The following is a 12,373-nucleotide window of genomic DNA, read 5'->3' on the forward strand; positions in this document are numbered from 1 at the left end:
TGGGGGCCAAGGCCCGCTTCCTGGGCTGATGGTCAGCACCTGTGTCTCCTAGGCCTGGTCCATGTTGGAGACGAGCTTCGAGAGGTGAACGGGATCGCCGTCCTGCACAAGCGGCCCGACGAGATCAGCCAGATTCTGGTCCGTGCTACACGCGCGCTGGGGGTGCTTCGGAGGCCTAAGCCAGGCGCTCCCTGGGGCCAGGGCAGATCTGGCTCAAGCCCCCTGTTTTCATGGAAAGGCCTCAGGCAAAGTGACCTTACAGTGTGCCTGGGGTGCAGGGCGGGGGACAGGAAGAGTGGAACTTGCAGTCCATCTGCCTCTCACAGACCCTCTCTTCAGCACAGCCATTCCCCTGAACCCCAGCTCCCTTTCCTGAGGACTTCAGAAGGATCCCCTCTTCCAAGGGGCTGAGGAATATGGAATAAGAGGTTGCAGCACAGGGAGGACTCGGAGCTAAGGCTTTGGGATCAGCCGGTCCTGGGTTTGAATCCTGCCTCTGCCTTGGGCCAGTCATCAATTCATTCTGAGTTTCAATTTCCTTTCCTGGAAAGTAGGGACAGGGATGATATCTCATCCAATGTGTGGTAATCATTAGGATGTAAACATCTGGAAGAGGATACAGCACTTCACATCTGTGCTGGGACGAAAACAGCCCCCAGAGTCTATTCTGGGAGTTTTAAATCAAAACTAAAATTGTAAAGAGCCCCAGCCATAGCTTCATCCTCTTTATCTTTAGCATCCTCCCCTGGCATGATACTCTTTGCTAACTTCTGATGGTTTGGAGACAGAAATAAGATGAGATCCGAAGAGAGGAGGCCAGCTCTTTAAGACCCTGCTGCAGGGGCCCTGGTTGCAAGCAGCCCCCCCACTCTTCCTCCACTGCCCGTTTCCTGGTTCTGGGCACCGACCTCCTTGTGTTGCAGGGCCTGGGGGACCACTGGATGAGATGTGCTCTCAGGGGCTGACGGCATTCTTCCTCGCGGGCCCCCCACATGGGGGTGCGGGGTCTCTGTCAGGCAGAGGGAAGGGGAACTCCTGAGAAGGCAGGAGTGGCCTGTCATTGGAGAGCCCATTCTGAAAGATGGAAGCAAAAAGGGAAGTACTGACTGGGAACCAGCCCCAAGTCAGGCAGGAAGGAAGAAAAGGAAAGCAGACTAGGTTATTAAAATAACCCAAGAAAAGGAAGGGCAGCCCTTTGGGGCACTAAGGGTCAGGAGGGATGGAGAGCTGGAATTCAATGCATGCATTGTCTTCAGATTCTCATATAAAATCTTCTGTCCCTTTGTCCCATGTAAATGCAGCTATTTGGTTTTTGACTTTTGCTTTAGTTAATTCGACTGGGTGCCATCATAGGAGGGTGGGTCACAGGGGAGGCAGTGAGTCTGACTTTCCTCTGAACATGAATTTTCAGACCTGGGAAGTAAGACATGAACTCAAGGAGCATTAGACCCGGGAGACGATAAACTTGTGGGTCTCTCTTTTCAGGCGCAGTCCCAGGGATCCATCACCCTGAAAATCATCCCAGCCACCCAGGAGGAGGACCGTTTAAAGGAGAGCAAGGTATGGGGTGGGGGGGTGCAGGGATTGGAGGTGCGGGGAGGGCTCCAGCCCAGCCTTTGAAACTGGTCCTCAGAACGCATGCTCATTAGATTGTAATTCAGTCACAAAGTGATTCATGTATTTGTACCCTGCCTCTTTCTAAACAGGGTTTGACGTAGCTTACTAATAAAAGGCCAAGCTCATTTTAATTGAAATAGAAAATTGAGGCCACGAAGAGGAGGAGAAGGTACCAAATGTGCTGGCTTTGGGACCAATTAAGTAATTGCCATTTGTTTAATTCTTTTTGGAAACCAACCTTCTTTGGGCACCTCCTCTGTGCCAGGTGCTCTGCTGGATGCTGGGGACAGGGTCGACTGGAGCTTTAAGGATTCCTAGTTCAGAAGGGGACCAAACCTTTTATTGCCATGTGATAAGTGCTATGGAAAGATTTTGTACAGAGTCACAGGCACCATAGAGGGCATTGCCTTGTAGGCATGAGGAAATGAGGCTTGAGGAAGGTGAAGATGAGTAGGAGTCCTTGGTGAAGAAGAAGTGGAGAGAAGTTCAGGCAGAGGGGTCTGCGTATACAGAAGGTCAAAGTAATGGAGGAGGGTATGTTTGGGAGTCAGTGAGAAAGAGCTATGTGTTGGAGTCCAGGGGGAGTTTGTGCTGGGGAGATGGGTTAGAGCTGGGCTTGAATGCTCGTTTTTTATTTTTTGTTTTTGTTTTGTTTTTAAAGAGGGGAGTGACGCCACCATATTTGTGTTTTAGAAAGCTCCCTGGTAGCCATGTGGAGGAGGGCGGAGTGGGTGGAGACCAGAGGCAAGGACACCGGGTAGGAGGTTGTTGTAAAAGCCCAGGTGAGGGGTTGTTAAGTTAACCTGAGCTGACATGGTGGTAGAGAGGACAGAAGCAGCATTATCTGATTGCAAATGAATTTGGAGGTGAACTTCCTGGCAGCCAAGGCAGAAAGGAGAACGTAATGAATGATGTACTTTTCTTCAGTGCATGGAAGGAAGCATACCGATTTTTCAAGAGAGCTGATTTCCAGCCCCCACCTGTCAGTACTAAACACCTGAAAAAGGGGACGTTCTAGTACCTGGCACACAAAAGATGTCAGTAAATATTTTGGTGAATGAGGGTTAATATTAGGCAATGTCTTTGATATCAGTTTTTTTTTTTTTTTTTTTACGCAGCAATGAAGAATAATGTCTTTATGGCTTGTTTCTTATTTGCCTCTTCCACAGAATCCCAGGGCACACATAATAGGAACTCTTTCTTACCTGATGAAGGTCTTCCTGGGACAAGTCCCCATATGCAGCTACTGAAGGTTTTAATTTGATACAGTGAGAGAACTTGGTTTTCCCAGAAGACGAAATGGGTAGTCTGTGCCTTAGCCCATCCTTCTTAAATATTTCTTTCGAAGCCAGAGCTTGATCTGAGCTGGCCATTTAAGATTATGAGTGGCTGGGACCCTGGTAACATCTGTGACCAGATGAGGGTATCTATCTTCACAATATCTGGCTAGAAAGTTATTACTGTTGACTGACTGAATCTTTTCTGGTTGGCATATAAAGGAGTATGATTTGGATTTAAGGAAGCCCTCTGGCCTTTTTTATTTTTTCTTCTGTATCCTATTAAAGTCATTGGGCCCAAATAGAAATAAATAAATCCATGCTACCGAATTGTAGACGAGAACAAAGAAGTGTGAGAAAATGCTGTGCTTCCCACCATCTTCTCTAGAGTGGGTGACTTCAGGGTAAAGGGGAGGGTTGGGAGTTGGCTACGTATTTGACAGATGAGATAGGATTGTGCTGTAAAAAATGTGGGTGTCAATTACTTACTGAAGAGTGATGGTGAATGAGTGGTTTTGTTGATATTTTTGTTCTTACCAAAACATCTAGATGACTTTTTTGACAGATGGCTACTGACTTCATTAGGGGCAGTTAGCATATCAAAAATCAGATTTGAGTTACAGATTGTGCTTGCCTTTACTTTTTGTTCCCAGGACTAATTGTTGTTTTGTGTGTGCTAAGAACAGCAGATAGGTAACTAAGGAAATGTTTAGGTTGGACAGGAAATTCAGACACAGGACCCATCTATTAATTTTCTGATTCTTGCAGGATTTCCTGACTATAATATCCAAAATGGTTAAAGAACAATAAGAAAATATGAGCAGTGTGTTTCTGATTAGCTTTCTATTCTCAAGGCTGCTTGTTCTTCCTAATTGTGAACGGTAGTTGTCATTGGTCCTTCCCTGTGGCATAGACACATCTATGCCTCCATGATGAAGGGCCACCTCACCAGAGCCCCTCCTGTGCAGGTGTTCATGCGGGCCCTCTTCCACTACAACCCTCGGGAGGACCGGGCCATCCCCTGCCAGGAGGCGGGCCTGCCCTTCCAGCGCAGGCAGATCCTGGAGGTGGTGAGCCAGGATGACCCCACGTGGTGGCAGGCCAAGCGAGTGGGGGACACCAACCTTCGCGCTGGCCTTATTCCCTCCAAGCAGTTCCAAGAAAGGTGGGTCTGGGGCGTGTTGTAAGGGGATGGCTCTGGAGCGGCCAGAGGTATAGGTACACAATAGATCCCCACATTTGTGTCACCACAGCCAGAGGGGAACACTGTGTGTTGGTCTCTGAGGTAAATACCAACCGCACTTGTGTTTGTTCTTCTTGACCCATAACCAGTGGTGACAACTGTTTGAGATATAAATAAATATATGGAAATCTATGTTATTAAATTAATGTATATGTTATAATACATACTTAGTGAAAAGTTGACAAATAAAATATAAAAATACGGAAGAGGACAAGGAAAAGAAAATTACCCAAAGTCCCACTATTATCCAAACACCATAATTTATTTCCTTCCCATGCTTTTTATGTGAGTGTTGCATATAGAATATGAGGTCTTGCTTTTTTTTTTTAACTTACTATTTTGACATTAGCATTTCTCATGTTATTCCCTATTCTTTATTGTGTGATTTTAGTGGCTACATCATACTTCATCAGGAACTATGCCATTCATTCATAGGCAGTATGAATGTATTTCTTATGAATGGAGCTGGGCCTGTGGTTTAACTGGAGAGTCACGCATGGTTGAAATGAACATTTTATGTAAATATGAAGGGTGTGAGGGAGGAGGAGATGGTGCTCTGTCAGGTCACAGTAAGAGGACAGGCCCTGGCCGGGTGTACAGGGCAGGCTTCTCAGGGGAACGGTCACACCTAAGTGACTTCGCTCCTTCCCTACTTTCCAGTCTCTGGTGTTTCGCTGCTATAAGGCTGTAATTATTATTTCGCGCATAGACTGTTCCTCACATTTCAAATGGTTTCCTTAGGATAGATTTCCAAAAATGTAAATTCTGGGTCAGAACGGGGGGCAGTTATGACTGCATCGCCTCCCCTGAGGTTTGTAGCCCTCTTCCATTTTCCGGGGTGTGGAATGTGGTAACGACAGACCTCAGGGTTTGTCCGTTTCAGGGGCCCTCATGCTGCGGTCCCCAGGGCAGGGGCAGCATACCCCGAGAACCTGTTAGAAATGCAGATCCCTGGGCAATGCCCCAGATGTGCTCAGTCAGAAACTCCATGGGCGGACTCTGAGCTCTGTGTTCTCGCAGGTGTTCCAGGTGGTTCTGAGGTGCTGAAGCTTGAGAACCTCCGCTCTCTTTCTTTAGGGGAGCCCCAGATCCATCTGCATCTTTGGCTTCAAGGTCTTGGGGAAAGGCTCTTTGGCTGTGTTTAAATGTAGAAATCGAGACACCTCCAAGAGCCCTGGGCATTTTTCTCAGGTCAGAGGTGAGGCCTGGGGGGCTGCCTGTCCACTGACAGCCATATTGGATAATGCGTCAGGCTGAGCTCTCTGTCGGGGGGAGAAGGGCATTAAATCAAGGTCAGTTTCACCTTCAGCCTCTCCTGGGAGTCTTTCTGCTATTTTCCAGCTTCCGTAGGGATGGGAAGGCCAGGCGAGAGTGGAGAAGGGGCGTGCTTCCTAGAGAATCAGTCATAGGGAAATTACAACCCACCACTGACTGTGGGCTCCAGGCTGGATCCTTGTGTGTGACCATCTTAGCCTGGGCGAGCTTCTCCCAGGGCAGGAGACTCGGTTTCTTCCTCCTCATGAACCTATGAGTACCCGTGAAAGTGTCCCTGTTTACTGGAACTCAATGCGAAGCAGGAGGCTCTCAGAGGCCCAGGCTATGCCCACCTGTAGGAGCCAGGCCTCACTTTTTCTGAATTTTCTGTAAAATTCCCCTCTAACTGGTTCCCTGGACTGTCCATTCCCTGTGTCCCTACAGGCGCCTAAGCTACCGGAGAGCCGCAGGCACCCTGCCAAGCCCTCAGAGCCTCAGGAAGCCCCGCTGTGAGTAGATTGGCAGGGTTGGCACTCCGTGGAGGGGCCGGGGTTAGGACTTGGGGGCTTTGTGCCAAGAAGAAGCAGGCACTGGGCTGGAGCAGGCACCCAGGGACCTCTCTGAGCTCCCAGGCCTCTAGAGGAAGGAGGAGGTGGGGAGAGGGATGAGGAGAGAAAATGGGGGTGGGGTGAGGGAGCTACTCCCTGGAGAAGAGCTTCTGTATTTGGAGTCTATGGACACTGGGGGGCAGGTTAACACCACTCCCCAGATTGTGTGCCAACCTCTATGTGTAAGTGTGCATCTGTCTGTCTGTCTGTCTGTCTGTCTGTCTATCTATCTGGGAGACAGTCCGCAGCATCATCATGTTCCCAAGGGATTCTCTGATCCTGTCAATTTAAGAACCTCTAATTTAGGGAGGAAATGGAGATGGCTGTGAGTGATCTTGTGCCTCTGTGTTAGGGGCCAAATTTGGCAAAAAAAATTAAAGGATACTCAGTTAAATTTGAATTTCAGATAAACACATAATTTTTTAGTGTAAGTATGCCCCAAATATTACATGGGATATACTTGTGCTACAAATGGATTCATTGTTCTTCTGAAATTCAAATTTAACTGAGTATCCCTACATTTTCTGACAACTTTACCGTTTAGAAAATACACCCGCCCAACTTCTTGCCTCCTAATCATCACAACAGTCCTGTAAAGTAGTAGAGTCCAGCATCTCCTTTTCCAAGATGGGAAAACGGAGGCTCATGATGTCAAGGGAGTCAAGTTTTCAGAAGGCCTGTGATCGGAGACCTTGAGTTAGAGAATGGAGAGGAAGCTTTCCCACTGCAGGCACCTCAGAGTGAGCTGCTCCCCTGGCGTGGTGGCCACTGCCCACGGCCACCCTTCTAGATTTGCTTTCAGTCGGAAGGGCTGCTGAGTAAACTGGCCTTGAGGTTGCTTACGCCAGTGATGAGTGGGCTTTCTTTGGGCTGCTAATGAGATACATGCAGGAAGATTAATTAGAGCAAGTCTTGGTTTAATAATGCACCACAGCTCAGATCACATGTGTGTTGGAGGAGGGAAAGGGGACAGATGGAGGGCTCTTCAGGCACACGAGGCCATGGCTGTCTCTCAGCCGCAGGGCCTCCCGGTTCCCCTCCACTAACACTGTTCCATCTGTCTTTTGTGCTAACCGCAGATGATCAGCCTTGTGACAAAGGTAGGCTTGGTATTTGTCCCCCATGCACACGACCAAGGCCCTTTTTCTGTGGAATGTCTGTGGCTGGAGGCGCTTGCCAACCCCCTGGCCCACCCCAGTCTGGGGTAGCCGTGCCCCTTTGGCTCTTCGTACATCCCCCGCTGCTCTGCCAGCTGGACGGGCCTGTTCCCTGAGGCTGCGGAGCTGGTGGGGATGGAGCCCCTCCCTGTCTGCCTGGCACACCAGCCCCAGCCTTTCCCAGACTCTGGCTGGGTTGATTGTGACTGGGCAAGTGACAGGATGGGGGTGGGGCAGGGCGAGTGAGTCTTCCCTCCTTCATAGTGATCTAAGTCAGAGGGGCTGGGACAGGGCCTGCTGGCCCAGAAACCCTGCCAGGGCCTAGAAAGGCTACTTGGGGCCTACGCATGGAGAGCTAGGCTGAACAGAAGAACTTGTTTTTCTGGAGTGGCCAGGCCATAGCATTTCTCCTGAACGCCCTGAGACAGCATCCCAGAGGGCTCTGTCCAGCCATCCAGGGGCCGGGTACCTCTGGGTCGGCGTGTGTGTCCAGCATGGCTCACTGTTCTTCCTCTCTGTTTGGTTCCCAGAGACTTGTGACTGTGAGGGGTACTTCAAAGGGCATCACGTGGGTAAGTAGTGGGGCTGCTTCCCCAGCACTCTCCCACCCATGCACAGCCCACTGTGGGCTCCTGGGTCAGGGAGAGACAAAAGCACAGTGATCTGAGTGCCGGCAACCTTTCAAGAGCAGTTGAGTCTGTGGGACCCACATTTCCCCACCATCTCTGTCAGCAGAGGAAGAGCTGACCTGCCCAGGCCTTGGGGATCCCCCACCCCAATATTCACCCAGCCACTGGGAGCAGTACTGGCGGGAAAGGATAACATAGACTCCTACATTAATACCAATTTTATTATTATGATCTCAACTCTACACCACCACCGTATAGTCACGGAGCCTTTTACTTACTAGTCTCCAAAGTACCTTCATTTCTTCTATTTTGGTCAGTCTTTACAAAGCCCTTAGAGATAGGCAAAGAGTTTTTTAACTTTTGATTTTGAAGTAATTTGACACTTACCGAAGAGTTGTAAGAATTGTATAGGACTCTCATATACTCCACACCCAGATTCACCAGTCGTTAACACTTTGCCATGTTTGCTTTATCATTCCCTTTTTCTACATAGTTTTTTTCTCCTGAGTCAAGTGAGAGTTAGTTGCAGACATTATGTTCCTTCACCCTTAAATACCTAAGCATGTATTCTCTAAGGACAAGGACATTCTCTTATATAACCCTGGGCAATTACCAATTCTGAGAATTTAAAGTACATACGTATAATTCTATTATCTAATATATTGTTTATATTAAAGTTTTGCTAGTTGTTCCAACAATGTCTTTTAGAGCATTTTTTCTTGATCCAGGATCCAGTCCACACATTGTAGATTTGTATTCCCATTTCACCGATAAGGAAATTGAGCCTCAGAAAGGTGATGACTTGCCCAAGGTCAGTCATGTGCCAAGTAAAGCAGTGACCTTAAACCCTAATTTTGGATTGCCAAGTGGTCATCCTTTTTATCATATTACTGTGTGTCTCAGTCATCTCCTTCCTGTAGCAGGTGGAAGTTGGGAGAGGCCAGGGGGTCTCAGTCCCACCTCCAGATCTGGCCAGGTGGAAAAAGTCTTTACTGGGAGATACTGGGACAAATGCCACGGTACCCCCTGCTCTTCCCCCAAAGCTGGTCTTCGGAGGAGCTTCCGGCTAGGCCGAAGAGAGAGAATGGGAAGCCTGCAGGAAGGAAAGATGTCCACAGTAGCCGAGTCTCTGGAGCTGCTGACCTATGAGGAGGTGACCAGGTACCAGCACCAGCCAGGCGAGCGGCCCCGCCTGGTGGTTCTGATTGGTAGGTGACCTCCCGCGTCTCCAGAGAGTGGGCTGGTTTCCTCCCTGCAGGAGTGGAGAAGGAGCTCAGCAGGGTCCCTGGTCAGCCTTCCCTTTGTTTCCCAGGGTCTCTGGGAGCCCGACTTCACGAGCTGAAGCAGAAGGTGGTGGCAGAGAACCCACAGCACTTTGGTGTTGCTGTTCCACGTAAGAGGGCCCGCGTGTCAGTGGTGGGGAGGTGGTGTATGTGTGTGCCTACACATGAATATTTCGTGGGGACTTGACTCCCCATATCCATCCTCATCCTGTGGGTCTGAGGGACCGCCAGGCATTGCCAGCTATAGACAGATCATGGGACCTAGGCATGATGGGAGAGACCCACTCTCCACTAGGACCCTCTGAGGCAGAAGCTAGAGGACTTACTAGGTTCCTGCCTGGGATGAGAGGTGAGTCTAGAGCACATTGCAGGCAAAGTGGCAACATCAACTCCAACCCAACAGCAAGGGTCCCCCAGCAGCGGGGGCATTCCAGTCTCCTCTTCCAAATAGCTCTGAATCCTATGGCCCCTGCTCTGCTCGGATAAGAGAGCGGGGCAGGGAAGCCAGAGAGCCAGTGAGCGGTGTCGCTTGGGCACTCCCATCTGGCTAGATCCGGCCCACTAGGGTGACTCCTGAGTCTAGAGGCAGCTGAGGATGTGAAATCCAGTAGCAGGGAGGTCCTGGTTCTGAATGGGATGAGGAAGAGGAGAATGAAGAATACTCCAAGCTATTCCAAGACCTCTCATGTGCGGTAACTCAGTCAGCCTTCCCAGTAACCATTGGGGGGAGGGATGATTATCATCCCATACTACGGAGGAAGACACTGAGGCTCAGAAAGGCTAAATAACTTGCCCAGTCTCACACAGTTGGTAAGCTGTGGAGCCAAGGTTCAAACCTAGGCAGCCTGCCCCAGTCACATTCCTAACGAGGCCACACGACTGCTGCCTGTCACTTCTGCCTCTTGTTGTCCCATTTCTCTCTGGGATCCTCCCTAGGTCCCTCTGGCCTCAGAAGGATGCAGTGTGGGCACCTGGTGGCCACCAAGAGGGGATGCTGTGGTGGCAGTAATGGGACCTTTCCAGAGTGTTCTGAGGAAGGGCAGCTCCAAAGCTGCTCCCCTGGGCCTCGGGGCCTGTAGCCCAGTCTGTACGTTATCAGGATTGTCTTCCGGAGCCCAACCTGAAGTGGCAGGGATGGGAGGCAGGGGGTGGCCATTCTGGCAGCACACCTGTGATGGGTCTGGTAGGTTTCAGGGGACCACGGCCTTCCAGGCTGATAGAATAGACTGAAATAGGACATGCAGAAGTTGCTCACACAGAGATCCTGTGAAACCCTCAGATCCATCCCCTGGGGGTGGGGTACCTGGATGGTCAGGACTGCTTGCTTCCAGGTATACCACACAGATAGATGACTGTCCCCCTTTTTTAGGAACTGGGGGAGTCAGGGGAAGCCTCCGAGAGGCAGTAACCTTTATACTGGGTTTTGAAGAGTAAGTAGGAGTTTTCCAGGCAGAGAAGGAAGGAAGAATCCTCTCTACTGAGAGAATAATACGTGCAAAGGGACGAAGGTGTGACCCAGCGAAGCAGTGTTAGGGATCGGGGAAGTTGGTGTGGATGATGTGGGGGAGACGAAGCTGAGTTGGAGGCTGGGTAGATCACGTGGGTCTTATATACTCATGTAAGATCTTTAGAATGTTATCAGTGGGTGAATAAAAGTTTTAAAGCAAGAGAATGACATGGTCAGAAAAGTGTCGCTAGCAACTCTGCCAGAGGTTGGCCAAAGATACCACACAGAGAAGACAGCATCCCCATGGGTGGCCTCAAGGGCCAGAAAACACTGTCCTTCAAGACCCCATCTTTCCTTTTACTCTGGAAAAAGCTGTGTGCGGCTGCATGTGTGCTCCTGTTCTGTGGAGAACCTGCCTTCCCCCAGAAGTATGCCTCTCAATTCTATTATGGACATCAGTGGGAAAACACTCTGTGCTTCAAAATTGCGTGAGAGCCAGCTCTGCTGAAGCACATCCCATCCATAAAAGGACTGTCTGTCTTCATGTCTCCTTTTCTCTCAAAATGGGAAATAATTGAATAAAGAATTAAAAGCATACAGCAGGGTCATTTGTGTTTGTGCCTCCTTTGCTCTCAAAAAGCAATTAGGACTAGGGATAAAACAAAAGCTCATAACAGGGATCCCCTCAGTGATTCTTTAAAAGCCACAGCATCAGTGAGGCATTTTGTCAGGATGGTTAAGGGCATACACTTGGCATGAGACAGAGAGTTCAGACTTTGGCTGTGCTACCTGCTGGCTCTGGGTCGTTGGCACAGTGCTTCACCTCTCTGCACCTTTCAGTTCCCTCTCCTGCAAGATGGGAGGCCTCCTTTTTCCTACATCAAAGATTTGTGTGAATCAGTGATGCCCCTGGAAAGGGCACTGTGCCTGGTATATACAAATCAGCGATGAATTCTGAATGAGGGCACAGGCTCGCTACTGTACTTGCTCAGTGTGACGTGATATCTCTTTGCTCAGCTTTCATTCTTTCTTTAAAAGATACCACCAGGCCCCGAAAGAGCCATGAGAAGGAGGGGGTGGAATATCACTTCGTGTCTAAGCAAGTGTTTGAGGCCGACTTACATCACAACAAGTACGTTTGCTTGATGGGCCAGTTGGCCCTCTGTGTAACTATGTGTCTTTGCATCTGGCCAGTATTCTGCTTGACCTGGGAGGCCTGGAAAAGATGAGGGGAAATGGGAGCGAAGTCATGGTGGGAAATCCATTCATGTTTCTAATTTAAGCAAGCTCAGGAACTAAAGCCCTTTTCCCTTTGCTGGTTCTAGGTTCCTGGAGCATGGTGAATACAAGGAAAATCTCTATGGGACTAGTCTGGATGCCATTCAGGCTGTGATGGCCAAAAACAAAGTTTGTTTGGTGGATGTGGAGCCGGACGTGAGTTCCTGGGCCAGATGGGCATTTCCTGTAAAGGGAATTTATAAAATAGGAGGGTGGGATTATATATTTTACCGAACATTTGACCTCAGGCTAAGGGATTTTTAGTCTAGAGAACTGGATATTAAAATTTTCTTGCAACTTCCTCTAAGAATCTAATGAAAGCTTTGCACCCCAAAATGTGCACTTCTATACACAAACACTGCATTAAAATTGTAGAGAGTTCATGGACCCTCTTAGTGGCCCAGAGACCCAGGATAGGAACCTCTTCATGGAGTAAGTCATGCAGTAGATGGTGGCACCAACTGGCCAGTTGTGATGTGACAGAGAATTAGGTGTCAGTGCCCACGTGGAAAGCGGGCTCAGCCCTTGGCTCACCCCCTCCCTGAAACTAGTGGCTTGGGGGACCGCTGAAGGTGGTGAT

The 12,373-nt window shown here is 49.3% G+C and overlaps 1 protein-coding gene across 1 annotated transcript in view; it reads left to right on the forward strand.

The window, feature by feature from the left end:
* The window catches only part of MPP3 (membrane palmitoylated protein 3), a 28,880-nt gene that overhangs the window by 12,928 nt on the left and 3,579 nt on the right, over positions 1-12,373 (forward strand). Inside the window, exons 10-17 of the mRNA XM_023521581.1 lie at positions 3,863-4,059; positions 5,836-5,900; positions 7,079-7,099; positions 7,687-7,728; positions 8,829-8,993; positions 9,098-9,178; positions 11,554-11,647; positions 11,841-11,949. Coding sequence (XP_023377349.1) covers positions 3,863-4,059; positions 5,836-5,900; positions 7,079-7,099; positions 7,687-7,728; positions 8,829-8,993; positions 9,098-9,178; positions 11,554-11,647; positions 11,841-11,949 — 774 coding nt within the window. The remainder of the gene's footprint in view (positions 1-3,862; positions 4,060-5,835; positions 5,901-7,078; positions 7,100-7,686; positions 7,729-8,828; positions 8,994-9,097; positions 9,179-11,553; positions 11,648-11,840; positions 11,950-12,373) is intronic.

The sequence above is a fragment of the Pteropus vampyrus genome, unplaced genomic scaffold (genome assembly GCF_000151845.1).
Source record: "Pteropus vampyrus isolate Shadow unplaced genomic scaffold, Pvam_2.0 Scaffold306, whole genome shotgun sequence".
NCBI classification, from domain to species: domain Eukaryota; kingdom Metazoa; phylum Chordata; class Mammalia; order Chiroptera; family Pteropodidae; genus Pteropus; species Pteropus vampyrus.